General features: G+C 43.4%; 1 protein-coding gene across 1 annotated transcript in view; it reads left to right on the top strand.

Annotated features, from left to right (window-relative positions):
- Positions 1-304: 304 nt before the first annotated feature.
- The window catches only part of fam20cb (FAM20C golgi associated secretory pathway kinase b), a 66,124-nt gene continuing 51,562 nt past the window's right edge, over positions 305-14,866 (top strand). The window contains exons 1-3 of the mRNA XM_080789759.1: positions 305-1,644; positions 2,326-2,501; positions 7,041-7,119. Of these exons, the coding sequence (XP_080645885.1) occupies positions 1,109-1,644; positions 2,326-2,501; positions 7,041-7,119 (791 nt within the window). The 5' untranslated portion in view covers positions 305-1,108. The remainder of the gene's footprint in view (positions 1,645-2,325; positions 2,502-7,040; positions 7,120-14,866) is intronic.

Below are 14,866 nucleotides of genomic sequence, written 5' to 3' on the forward strand. Positions count from 1 at the left end.
CTCTTCTTGCACAGGCTGGATGTGCAGCGAGGAGCCGAGGACCCATTCCAAGAGGAATACAAACGAGCACTGAGCACTTCAGCTTTCACATACACCCCCCTCCCCTCTCTCTCTCTCCCTCTCTCTTGCTCTCTCTCTCTCTCTCTCTCTCTGACTCTCTCTCTCGCTGTCTCTGTCTCTGACTCTCTCTCGCATCTCTCAGCCAATCTCTACACGGTGACGCTGCGCAAAGGCTGGATCTAGTTCTGGCTTCATCATAATATTTAACACACCCACCCTGATTCACACATGCAAGAGAGTCGGATTCTCTTTTCTTAGCACTAAGGGGAGGCTGCCTGGCCCAGGTCTGTCTCCTGAGGGAAACGAAACGAACCTGCACCTGTGTAAAATATTCTTTGGCTCGCCTCGGGCACTCTGTCGGGACTATCCGATGTGGAATGTGAAAATATTACGCATGTTGGATTGCTGAAGTGGATGAGTCACGTCGGCTATACTTTTCCGGGACTTTCCCCAAAAAATATTATTTCAATCCGATATCGTTTAGTCTACGTTTTATCTGGGCCGCTTTCTCGCTCGTTGCCATCTGATCCGCGATAACCCGTTCCGTTCCACGGCTGATGCGCGCCGCCCCCCTCCTCCCCACTTCGTGGACACGCAGGTTTATAAAGGATAATTTACTCCACGTTGACGAGTTGGTAGAATTTAGCAGTTATTATAATAACCTAGGATCTAGCGTTATCACGTTTAAAGTAGGATAAGAGGAGGAGAGAGGGAGAGAATGTTGGGAGAGAATTATGGCTTGCGCAAGTCGACCGTTGGTCTGAACCGATTGGACCTGTTTTACCTGAGTGACTGCGTGTGATTTTGCGACTGAGATTTTGCTGAGATTCGCCCGCACACAGACCCGGGTGTCTGATGTTGAAAACGCACAGCCTGAACACTGAAACCTTTACTCAAGACGGCAAGTGAAGATGGTTACTACGTGTTCAACGTGTATTTCTTTAGATTGGCGTCCAGCGTGATAAACATAATCAGCGATGTAGTCAGCCTGTTCATCTGCGTGTTGATCATTTGCAGTAAATACTCACATCTGCTGAAAAGGGAGACGATGAAGATGATACTCTTTCGCAAATTTCGCGTTTTGATCCTCATGGTGTTTCTCGTTGCATGCTCAATGCACATCATGATAGACTTGTTACCGAAGCTGGAGAGGCGCAGCGGCGGCGGCTGCTCCTGCTCGCACACGCCGAGCGAGGAGCCGCAGAACTGGGGGAAGCAGAGCTGGCCTAACAAGCACACCCTGCGGATCCTCCAGGACTTCAGCAACGAACCCAGCTCAAATGTCTCTTCCCATTCTCTAGAGAAGATACCGCTGGGACCTGCAGGGGATAAGACGGAGGGCTATAGGCGACTAGAGCTGCAGGGTGACAAAAAGAGACAAAATCAAGGTGACAAAAAAAGACACTTTATCCCTGACACCGCAGTGACCAAGAATAACGTGGCGTTGAGAGGTTCAAGGTTGTCGGCTCTCTACGAACATCCCTTATATAAAAGAGCATTACCGCCGCTCACAGACGAGGACACGCTGTTCAACGTCAACACGGACATCAGATTTGACCCCAAAGCAGCAGACAATCAGGAATGGTAAAAGTGCAATATTAATAAAATACATGTGACTTGCAGGCTATATCACCTTTTATACAAAGAGTAGGCTTAATTGATTGTAAGCTACTTATAGCACTGCATTTTTATTATAATTTTAAATATAATTATCTAAAAATATAGTCCTATATCATTTTATATGCCTATCTATCTAGTAAGCTATAACTAACTATATTATAACAATATAATTTTATAGTAGGCTATATATCTATGCATAATGCACACACATGTGTATACAGTATATAAGCTTGATTTATAGCCTACATAAAAGTTGCAAAATAAATGGTCCTATAAAGCAATGTTAACTGCCAGTTCTCATTGCAACTATTGTAGCCTAAATTAAGATACATTTCCCAATTACCAATCTGTGGCAACATTTGTTCTTGGCAATGAACTGATCAATGTAGCTGGGCTCAACGTAGCTAAGCTAATTAAACATATTTTATATATAAAAATAAATAAATCTCTTAATATCTAGACCTCCATCCAGGTAAGCCGTCAAAACATGTTGGCTTTATTATGTGCACATAGTGTATGTGTATTATTACACCTCATCTAGCCTACAGTACATGGACTAATAGCGTGGAATCGTTCACCCATTACAGCAATGCTCATCCGTTTGAAAACCTTTGAATCCACTGACATCCTCCTCCATCCTACCAGGCATGGTGAAGGCACCGTGGAGGAGTTCAGCCCTACAGGGGAGCTGACGGCAGAGTCCTACCCCAACTGGCTCCGTTTCCACATTGGGATTAATCGATATGAGCTGTACTCCAGACACAACCCGGTCATCGATGCTCTGCTCAAGGACCTGGTCTCCCAGAGAATCACAAGCGTCGGTGGGTCATTTAAAATGAAATTAGTTACCATTAGATATACTTAAAAAAATCCCCTGAACACCTGACTGCACATACTGTATCTTGGAAACCTTTAAAAAAAATCATGTGCCATTTTGTGTCACTGTGTGTCTATAGTTAGTGTGATATCATGCATTCTAAACACAAAAAGACGAAAATATGCTGTCATTATTGTGTATAGGCTACATAATGAAAAGCAACTCAAATCTAAGTAGTCTCAGATGTGTTGAAAGTCTCTTGGGAGAGAAGAGTAGCAGGACCTCGCTGTCAGATACAGTTGTTTTCTATTCACATTGAGAACCGATGAGATGAAAATTACACATCCTAGTGCCTTGTTTATAACATGCCACAGTACTATCCAGTAACAAATCTACTGTTAATGCAAGATTCAAGCTCTTGTCAAGGTAATTGTGCATATCAAGCTGTAGGTAGTGCTGATAAATGGATAGACAAATGGAGGTAGGTTGTTTGATGGGTATTGGGTAAGCATGCTGTTTATCTCACAAGCAACAGACATGTGCATAAAACACACGCACGCACGCGCGCGCGCACACACACACACACACACACACACACACACACACAGCTGGTGGAATCATGCTGGATGTTGAATCAATGTTGAATGTGATCAACATACTCCTGTCTCCTGGCCTACAATATTGGATGAGGGACTGGTGATAAGCTGCAAGTTCCCTCATGGCCTCCCACGAAATGGAGTAGAATATAAACACCTGCTGTTCATGCACTGGATCCAACTCATATGATGCAAGGTTCTTTCTTTGAATGTGCAGTCTCTGACATTTTTCAGAAAGCCACAGGTGCTTATGGAGGACACTACCAATATGGCCGGTGAAAGCCCACACAAAGTCGCATAGGTAGAATATAACATTAAGTACCGGTATTATAATATTTTGTTCCCACATTCCAAACGTGTTTATTTGATTCTCAGATGCACGTCTCACAGTCACACTCGCTGTTAAGAGGAGCAGTAGCAGATTTCTGGTTTATGAAAGAAAGTAGAACCCAACAATAACAACAACATTGCCCTAGAGCTAAGACTAAATACTTAGCGAGAACTGATTAGCTCTGTATAAAAGTATATGATCTTTGTTGTAAATTATTACAGAATAAGGTCTTTCTTTCTTTCTTTCTTTCTTTTCTCTCTTTTCTCTCTGTATCTGTGTGTTTCTGCTTTCCTATTTCCATCTGTAATTCTGTGTGTGTCTCTCAGGCCTGGATGGTTGAAGCTGTTCTCAGGCTTGCTGCTTGGCCATCTAAATACATGCTAGTCCAGTAATTACAGAGCCATAGCAGAACCCTGGGGTGGAATACCAATAGAAGCCAGCAGCAGTCGGTGATTATCTACATTTAAGGATAGAATAGGGACTTGGATGTATTATATACTAAACCTTTTTAAGCAGTGTTTATCGCCAACAGCATGGCCGACTTATGCAGCATAGGCTAGATTGATATGCAGGGCAGTCGAGACTGACATGGGGCGGCAGTAGCTCAGTCTGTAGGGACTTGTTTTTGGAACCGGAGGGTCCAGCGCAGACCACAATATGGAGTGTGGAGTGGACTGGTAGCTGGAGAGGTGTCAGTTCATCTACAGTAGGCATTGCCTAGGTGTCTTTGAGCAAGGAACCGAATCCCTAAGTGCTCCCGGGCATCTCCATGTGGGAGCGCATCTTCACAGTGTGTGGAAAAAAAGACAAAATAAAAGTCCTCGTTATTCCAACAGTTTGGAGGCAGTAGTAACTCATTTGACACAAATAGTAACAGAAGAAATCATAATGCTGTAGTTATGGACTGCTTTAGCCAGTTTCATCTTCACAAAACCACTTTGTGGTTTAGATTTCATTGTCTCATCAGACCACTCCTTGCCTCTGCTCTGCTCCCATTGCCAGTGCAACACTAACCCTGCCAATGCAAAAGCCAATGCCGCAAAACTGTATTGTATGTAGAGGGCAGAGAGTTGACGTTTCCATAGGGAAATCAGTTGTAAGTGAAGGCTCTGTTGATGTTGATGTAGGTGGACATGGTGAATGTGTCTGCATTTGCATGATCGCCACATGACATCAGTATGGGCTGTGTACTTGTCAGCTCTACACAATGACTCTTGGCCTGACACACTCTAGTTTGACTAAATATCACGCATAGGCAAGTGCATAGGCATTCATGCATATACAGTGCATAAATACAATGTATACAATGCGATTCCCTCGCAAACCAGCACACTAGCACACACACACACACACACACACACACACACACACACACACACACACACACACACATATACACATACGGGTGGGTGGCGTGAGCTTGAACTCTCTTTTTGTCTTCTCCTGTAAACCATTATCTTGTCATCATCATTGACTGAGAGTAAAAATAGAAAAAGACCCTAGATCAATACTGAGAGCTGTCTAATGTTTTCCCTGAGAAAAACACCAGGAAGAACAAGAGAAGCCTTGGCCCCAGCCAAAGGCCACCAAAACACTGTGTGGAATTGATCGTCAGGCCGCTGGCTCCTCTGTCGTCGTTTCTGCCAATGTGTGTCTATGAGAGATTTTAGTGCTTAAAGAAGCACTTCACACATTTTCAACCTTATCTTCATGTAATTGGTCCTCACTAATGCTCATTATGAGATGGCACAATTTCCATCTACTTGCTCTGTGTCTCATTGGCGAGCTATGAACAGTTCACAAACCTGCCTACTGACCATTTATATGAAGATAGGCTGAATATATAGGTGATGTGGTCCTTAATATTTTGGCAGATCTTCAAGCTCAAAACACATCGCAATGCAAATATACTGTGAGCTTGTAGATTGGTTATTTTTTAATAGCCAAAATATAAAATAGGCCTATACTTGTAAGCTTCCCTGTCACTGTCAATGTCACTGTAGGATAAACTGTGGATAAATAGAATGTCAACCGAAAGAGAGGGATGAAACGGTATGATATGATGTCATACAGTATGTAGTAGGCCTATACAGTCTCATATACTAGGATGGTCAGACATGAGGATTTGTATAAACCAAGAGAATGAGAGAGAAAGAGCAAGGCAGGCGATGACTGAGTACAAGCTAAGAATTGGTAGAGAGAGAGATGGTCAACAGAGGAAGAGAGAGAGGGAGCTCCAATAGAGATTACAGAGAGAGAGAGAGAGAGAGTAAACAGTGGTGGAACAGCACTGACTGTCCTTCACCTCCTAACCCTCCTCCCTTCCCTTCCCTTCGAACAAACACTGTGACATCAGCACCCGCCGTCTCTCCCGTTTCAAAGCACAAATACACAAACACTGTACACACACACACACACACACACACACACACACACACACACACACACACACACACACACACACACACACACACACACACACACACATGTATTAATATATTTGTGAGGACATCAGCAATTTTATTTGACATTTTAACCGTAACTTACAGCAGAAAAATAGCAGATCTACGAGCTCTTAAAGCTAACGCCAACCTGAATCATTTTCTAATTGTGTAAACTAACTCTAAACATCTTTTGTATAGGCATAAAACAACCATTTGCCTTGTGAGGACCAGGGAAATGGTCCTCACAATATCCGTTTGAAAAATTGTAATATACTGCACTACGCACGCCACACACGCCACGCACGCCACACACGCACGCACACACACACAATTACACATCTTGCAAACGGTGAACATTTGTTTTGTTAGGACGGAAGTTAGGACCATTGTTGCAATCTTTTTGTTCATCATTGTTGCAACATGATTTCCAGTCTTGTCATGTCATGCTTGGTGGCATGTTCCTGTAGCCATGTGTCATCATAACTCCATATAAATATTCCATTACGGGCATCTGTTGCAAAACAATCCTGCTCTTACACCATGATGCCAGTGTTAGGGCAATCCTCGCCCACAGCATAAAGCCTGAGTTATACTTAATTACACACGTCGCCCAACCAAGTATGAATCAGGCATAACCACTTAAACCCAATACACTGTACTTCCTTGACCATGGTCCTCTAGGGGTCTGTTATAGGGGCTGCTATAGCTGAATAGACAATCCACCTGGGAAACCAAAAGTCCCAGGTTCACCTCAAGGCCTCCCCCACGTGTCCCTGAGAAAGACACCTAACCCATGCTTTCTGAGTGCCACAACCAACGGTTGCTCACTGCGCCTAGGATGGGTAAAATGTAGAGGACACATTTAATCTATTTGCAAATTAATACAGTATACACAGTGACAAAAAACACCCCAAGAGATAATACAAGAGATAATCAAAAAATAATAATACCGGACTTAATGCTATATTGGGTCCAAATTATTATTATTATTATTATTATTATTATTATTATTAAATAGTCCCTACTTTTTCCTCCATGTTGTGAGCTTGTAGACCTGTCATTAAATGTACACCATTTTTGCCAAATGTTCGCCTGATATGCCCAGAATAGGGACACTACTGGTTAATATCCAGTCAATTGCTAATCACACCGTTGTCTCTGTCAACCCACAGCAATGAAATCTGGAGGCACCCAGCTGAAGCTAATTCTGACCTTCCAGAACTACGGACAGGCTCTGTTCAAACCCATGAAGTAAGTTGTTGTCCCTTTGAATACTAATATTGTGTTTGTGGTGGAGAGTATGTTTTGCACTCCGTCCGTCCGTGTGTTTTTCTAGTTTAAGTCTATTATTTAAGACTACTAGACCGGTGCCCGGCTATAGAGCACCGAGTCAGTAATGATGGAAGTTGGAGATCCATGAGAGTACCCGTTCCACCCATCTGTCTGTGTCCCTTTTATGCCTATATATGGACATTTCTGTATCTGTGTCCGTTATTCCTATATGAAGTTCAGGCATGCCCAAATATGGGGTGTTGTGATGTCAGAACAGGCCAGCTCCAGCCCGGGCAGAGGCCTTTTGTGGCGATCCTGGACAACCGCGGGTCCGGCGAACGGTTCTGGAGTTACGTGGATTAAACACGTACGTACAGACAGACATACAGACGTCGTACATGCATTTATAGATAGATTCAGCGCCACATTAAGTATTATTAGATTATTTATTTTCCTAAAAAATATTTAATATATCTATTTATACTATAATAACTTACCAAATCTCTGTGTCACACTGTGGTCGCGTAGCACCTGACTGTACAGTCTTAAACTTGGTGTGTGTGTGTGTGTGTGTGTGTGTGTGTGTGCGTACGTGCGTGCGACCGTGCTTGCGTCTCATATGACCCTGAGGTGTCCAGTGCCCAATGGCAATTCGAACGTTATGTCATATTGAAGCAGATTTTGGAAGAATGATTTGATTGATTGATATCTTTATTGAAATGAAATCATATGTCACATACAGGTACATACATACATCATGTAACAAACATCTGACCCACCATAATCAGGATAGGATAACGCAAAAAAGCTTACAGATTGTTTCCGTTGCGATCCATTCATGTTCTTAATTTTTGATTGATTTACATATTACTCCTCAAAACCTATTTTCTTACCCCCGGTCACATCATTATCAGTATCACATGTCCATTCTCCTCTACACACTCATTTCGTCTCCTGTTGTGTCAAATGCAAGTCCGTTGGCTGTGCCATCCAAGGTTAACTTCACCTCACACTGAAAACAGAGTAGAGCCGAATGACACGTTATCTCTGGTATTTATGGAGCAAGCATGCCTCGATAAGACTCCTTTGGTTTTCAAAGCCATATTTACACAATTCAACAATGTTTTCCATGTCCATTCATTTATTGAAATCAAGATTCAGTGAACCACAAGTTAAAGTGGGAGTGATAGCATTGGCATGACTTTGGTGAAAAATGAAATTACGATTGTTTTAGTTATCTTGGTTTTGAGATTAAAACGTGTTAAACATGTTCAGTCTATCCTATTGGTAAATAAATGTTATCACCCAACCCTAGAGTGAACTAAATTGAACCAGGACTCCATTGAACCAGAACTCCATTTCCCCAAGTGTTGTTTTTACTCATTCTTTACGTACCGTATAGGGTAATGAAACCCCTATACAGTTCTTCTTCGCCCACCCTACTAGTGGAGAGGGAGCTCTGTATCCAAACAATTAGTATCTATCTTACGATTCCTAGGCGTCTGCTCTACCTCCCGAGTCACTGTCACTGTCAGTTCAATAGAGGCACTTCAGGGCCGGATTAACCCTTTGTGGTACTCTGGCTATAACCAGGTTCGGTGATTTGTTGGCACCGATGTACTGCAATTTTGGCAGCTCCTGGACAGTAGTTTTACTACAGTCCGGTCTTTCTCTCTTTTCTTACCAGGCGTTTGGTTCCCGTGGTGGCCTGGTTTGCAGCCCCTCAAGCCTGTGCATTAAGCCGGGCCTGTGTACTTATTGTTTGCTCTAATGACTAGTCCTATTGTCTGCTATCTCAAACAACACCTAGATCTCAGTTAATACCTAAAAGAAAAGAAAAAAGGTTTTAGCGTCTCTGACCACTTTAAGATGAGTGCCTGAAACTAGACAAGCCACAGCGTATCATTTGCGACTCACACAAAGAAAGCCACCGCAAACGTAATGCAATGCTCCCCCTCTGCTCTACCCTAAGCTACGTTATTTTGCCCTGTAACACACCTGGGCTTACTTGCACAAAAGATGAGTCTGACTGTCTGAGTAATGGTTAAAAAAAATCTGCTTCACCAGTAGATACGGCAAAGCACTCAACTAACTGACGCCGCCTTTATCCAGGTTGTCATATTTAGACGATAAGACCCCCCCAAGAGACGTGCACGCTCATTGTGCCTAATCCCCCCTGCCGTTCGATTGGTGGATTTAAATGTCACTCATCCATTGTTAGGCTGAGGGTAATTTAATTGCGGGTTAATGGTTTTCCTGCCGCACGGGTTGTTGTCTGGTCCATCCCCCACGTGTGAGCATGGAGAGCAGGGTTAAGCCTTTTGGATGATGATAGGCGGCGAGGTTACCAGGGGGAGAGGCAAATGCTGCTCAGAGGCTGTCGTAATTACTCCTGCAGTCACGCCGTGTTAAGTCAGGGTAGACACAACAGGCCTGAAATCATCCTGACAGGTCAAGAGGAGAGAGGAGAGATGAGATAGAGGTGAGAGGATGGAGGCTAAAAGAGAGAAAGTGAAGAGGAAGGGGCGGGGTGAATTGGGAACTAGGGCTGCAAACTTAATTGCAAAAGAATCAATCAAAGTCTCAGTATTGACTGCTGCAATTTTCTAATTGCATGAGGCTGGGAGTTTTTTAATCCCAGGGTAAGGTTTTCCACATGTGGTATTGTGGTATGTGTGTAGACCCCAGCCTATACATAAAGTTTGGTCGGTAAGAAAGGGCAATGAGGAACTTGAGGAAGGTGGATGTAGAAAATAAGAGAGGAGAGGTGAGGTGCAAGGACTAAAGAAAAATATGAGGTGAAGACATGGAGACCATGCAAGAAGATAAGAAACAGTAGGATACAGAAGGATTTGTCAGAATACCGTCAGAGCCCGTAGATTATCTCTGCATTCATATGTCGGACCCAGAGTGAATCTTAAAATGTCATAATTTGTGGAAAAACCCACGGTGATATAGCTGGACACAAAGCTTTTGCGGCTCAGATGTTCCATTAATCCTCATGGGGGAAGTTCAAGAAGGATTTTGAGCCTCTTATACATTTTACCCAGCCTATACTGGGATGTATGTACAGTATTCTCAGTATGGACTCCAGGCAAAGTTTTGACCAGATTTACATAGTCATCGTCGCACACTTCATATTAATTAATTCCGTCAAATGAGTCCAGATGTGCATGCACGCACGCACGCACACATGCATACACACTCCTTAACATCACATTAAACATTATCTCCCCTGTCTCTGTTCCTCCAGTCTGCAGTGTGTTTCCACTTGGTGCATCAAAGAGGCAGGGCTGGGAGATCAAACACTTCTCACCGGCTGTGCTCCTCTCATGCGCTGCTCCTCTCAACTCTGACACAAATGTGTACCAGGCAATCAGGCAGGCGGACGGGGGGCAGGAAGGCAGTACAGGGTGGGCATGTATAGAGTATAACCATTGGCCGTGTAACTCGGCCACCTCCACAGAGAGAAACGTGTTTCCCTTCAGTTGCTTTCTTCCCCCGCCCCCATCCGCCTTACTTCCTTTGTCTACCTTCTCTTTCTCCATCACAGGCTCATGCTTCCCCTCTCTCTGCTCTGGCCATCTCACTATCACTATTTCTACTCCCTTTTCTCTGATTGTGTCACTTTCTCTCTCTCTCTCTCTCTCTCTCTCTCTCTCTCTCTCTCTCTCTCTCTCTCTCTCTCTCTCTCTTTTCTCACTCTTTGCTGAATGGCACAGCTGCAGGCCAGGAATCCAATAGCAGGCCATGCTGTATTGATCCTTTGGCTATCCTGCTTCTCCTCTTCTCCACTCCTCGCTTCTCTTTTGTGGAGAGAGAGCGAGAGGGAGAGAGAGAAGTGATGATGACAGTCTCTGGTCAGTGGTCCCGTTCACTGCGGCCAGGTTTCTGCTTTTAGAGTGGTGGGGGCTGTACTGTATGTAACTGACCCTGTCAGTCTACACTACATGCTCTACGAAGAGCACGGTTGAACGTTGGGTTTATTGGCACAGTAGCAGGGGCGGGTGGAAAATATATGTTCATAAGTTGTTGAATTATGAATAATGCATTATTCACAAAGCTGTGTACACAATGCAGCATAGGGCAAATGGGATCCAGCTTGCAACAAGCTTGTGAATCGGCTAATTCCGAATAGCTAAAAATAAAATAGGAGCTTAAATGTTTCAACTACCTTCTACCTCATTTTGCTGGGGACCCCCTGAACTCATACTGAAATGAATTGATTCCAATTGCTTCCTCGAAAATCAAACAAACCACAGCATGCTTTGGAAAATAGTAATGTTGAGTATATTGTGAGTCACACTCAATGTGCAAAAACATGCCAGACCACCGGTATGGTCCTTTAAACCTACTCTTAACACAAGCCTTTTTCCAGCTGAGCCCTGTCTTGGTAAAGACCGGGCTTTATGAGACCGGATAACCTTTATGAGGTAACACTTTCAGAAAATACAAGCTCACGCCCAGCCCCTGTGTGGATAGAGAGACCAAAACAGCACTACAGTTTGTCTACCCGTCACAACAAGCGCCGTTCAATTTGGATGAGGTTTAGGTGACTCAGCCTAATCTTTGTGCTCGTCATCTCCACTGCCCTCTATTTCTTAAAGGGACATTTCACAGCTGGAAGAAACTCCAGTCACTCAATGTTAATAGTATTTGTAGTAGATAAGAGGCACAATTAGAAATGTGTACTCTATGACCAGAAAAATAATGTAGTATGTGTTTTGACTGGATTGCTGGGTTACTACAATGACCATAATGCTTTGGTGCACTCACCCCACCATGTGGAGAGGCCTGTCTTACTGAGACAACATGTAGTCCAGGAAGGAAGTGAGAAGACACTTTGAAATACTAAAATATCTAAAAACACATATTTCCCACATAGAACCCCCAGGAAAGTGTTTCTGGTCTCCAAACCATCATTAAAATAAGATCTGGTTGCAAAAGGGGTGAAGTGGTCCTTTAAGGTTGAGTTCTGAAAGTGGGCTGTCTGGTACTGTGGTAATAATCTCTGCTTTGAAGTGTGCACGTTATGTAGAGTTCCAATTGTATCTTCAGATGATAGTTTAGCCGCATTTTAATTGATATAGAGGTAAAACCAAGAGGTAATAATATGATAGAATAATTTGACTCACAGCCATATAGGTTTCCTTTATTTTGGCACTGGCATTGAACGTGTTTTTTTGTGTCGCAGATATACTATATTTTGAAGTTCAAGGCTTGGCTTTGAACCTGGGTGTCTTGGTTTGGGTAAAAATGCAGTGCTGACTGAAATGCCTTTTTTGCTGTCCCTGTTTGTATGTCTGTCTGTCTCACCTTTTCAGTCAGTCTCTTTTCTTTCACTCTCTCCCTCACCCTTTCCCTCCCTCCCTCTGTCACTTTGTCTGTCTGTTTGTTTTTCTGTTCACATCTGTCTGTCTATCTGGTGTCATTATCTGGCCTTGTATTAGTGTGAACATCATACTGTATCTGTATTGAAATTAGTCTGGAAGCACACTGCGAGAGAAGCCATTAGCTGATGAGTGGAGACCAGAGAGGGTGGTCTGGGAGGATTGGATTGATGAGCGATATAACAGGCTTCCGTTTCCTCTCCCGCGCCTTCCTAATTGTATTGCTTGTCAATCAGAGGGCCGAGGGCTGAGTCACAAGAAACATCAATCCAAATGTGCCCTTGTGTGAGTTGTCTGTTATTGTCTCCTCCCCTGTCTGCTGAACAAAATCTATATCCGGCCATGCTGAGTTGGGGGTCCCTTGAGTGCTGGTTGATTGACACATCTGGGCACAGAGAGACGAACGGCAAATGATGTCGCCTCATTTGTGTCGATAATGCGGTGACAGCTGCACAAATAACAGCCCTGAGGAAAACACGCCTCGCATTAAACATGAAAAATCTAATGGGGTAAATTTGCAGTGTACAGCAGCCCTGCCGCTCCATCATTTGCCTTTATGCTCCACATCAGTCCTGGGAGGTGATGGGAATGAGAGGGAGGAAACTTTGTGTGAAAAGGGCAGGGCATGCCTTAACAAAAAAAACAATCCTATTATCTTTGCTTATGGCGGCACGGATTGTCCCCGAATGGTAGAGAGATGGAACAAAAGGGGAAATAGATGAAAAGAGGAGTACAATGGCGCGATTGTCTGCGGGCTCGTCTGTTGTCAAAGCCCAGGGAGATGAGGATGTCAAACAAATCTAACATCTCGGTGGACAACCTTGCTCTCTGCGGTGCTCATTTGCTTTCTTTCTATTACCCATTGTTCCATTTTTGTGTGTATTTTAGAAGTGTTGTTGGATGTGTTGTTGTTTGTGTGTGCATGCGTGTGCATGGTGTGCACTATATTTGTGTTATTTTGTACATGTATGGGGAGTCATCGGGACACAAGCAGTCTGTTTGTGGCGCATGCATGCGTCTGCATGTGTGTGTGGATGTACAGATGTGTGTATGGCTGCACACTTCTGTGTTGTGCCTGTTTATTGTGTGATATTGTATTCACAAGGTCCTCTGTGCCTGCGCTTTGACTTTGAGTCAAGAAATAAAAGATGTGAACGGCTCCAGGACATTCAGTCATTCAGAGCACAAATGATGAGTGCTCTGAATGAGCAGGCCCGTTTGTAAATGGAGGAAACACGGCCAGTCGGGCACAGTGAAAAATGCTACGACAGAGCGGGGGGGCTAGGGGGGGGGGGAGTACTGTTGCAAAGTACCCCTCAAACCAAAACCAATAAATATGCTTGGAAGTGGAATAACAAATGTGCATTTATTCACATGGTGATGTTGCTGAACCTAGTTACACTAGGTGAGCCATTTCTGTGTTGCTTTAATAATTGGGTATATTCTATAGTGCATTGCATTCAAGTTATTAATCCCAGTGCTCATAGCATACAGAACTGTATTTGTTCAGATCAATGAAATTCAAAGGGAGTGCGGTGCGGTTCCATGAATCGATTGTTGTGGATACTTGCCTTGTATCCCAGTAAAAAAGGACGTACAGTAGGGTTTGAGCTGGTTTATGAACTGTACATATTTATTACCTGATTATAAATATCTCTTCATACATGCTGATGTTCAAAACAGAATATTCTACATTTTACCATGGAAACAGAGCTTTCACAAAATCCAACTGTGTGTGTGTGTGTGTGTGTGTGTGTGTGTGTGTGTGTGTGTGTGTGTGTGTGTGTGTGTGTGTGTGTGTGTGTGTGTGTGTGTGTGTGTGTGTGTGTGTGTGTGTGTGTACATTGCACATGTATGTTTATTGTCTTGCACATGGAAAATATAAATAAAGTGGGTTTTTAAAGAAAGAATACAATAAGAAAACTACACAAGTATTGGTTAATGCTATCGAAAACCCCCTATTATATTGCAAGATATCTGGCTTTATATAAATGGGATATGTTGCATACATATGCTAAATCAACTAAAGACAGGCATATTGAGTGTTGTTTTCATAAAAGATGTTATTTCTTGGGGAGACTTGCTTTATTTAGATATAAGTCCGTGTTCAGAGACAGGAATTGACTGAGATGCAGGCCAGCCGGAATCGATCCATGGACGTTGTGTTTATGTGGTCGGCACCCTGCTAACCGCTCATTTACCGCTTTGCCCCCAGAATATTGTTTTCAGAATATTATTAGTACGTGCAACACTGCAATCACAGTGAATGAGGGTCTCTGTTCAGCTGTGTGACTCTGTTCATTTATTAGTGGAGGGAACATGTGAATAATTGATCA

This window comes from Protomyctophum bolini, assembly GCF_963924005.1.
Source record: "Protomyctophum bolini genome assembly, chromosome: 18".
Lineage (NCBI taxonomy): Eukaryota > Metazoa > Chordata > Actinopteri > Myctophiformes > Myctophidae > Protomyctophum > Protomyctophum bolini.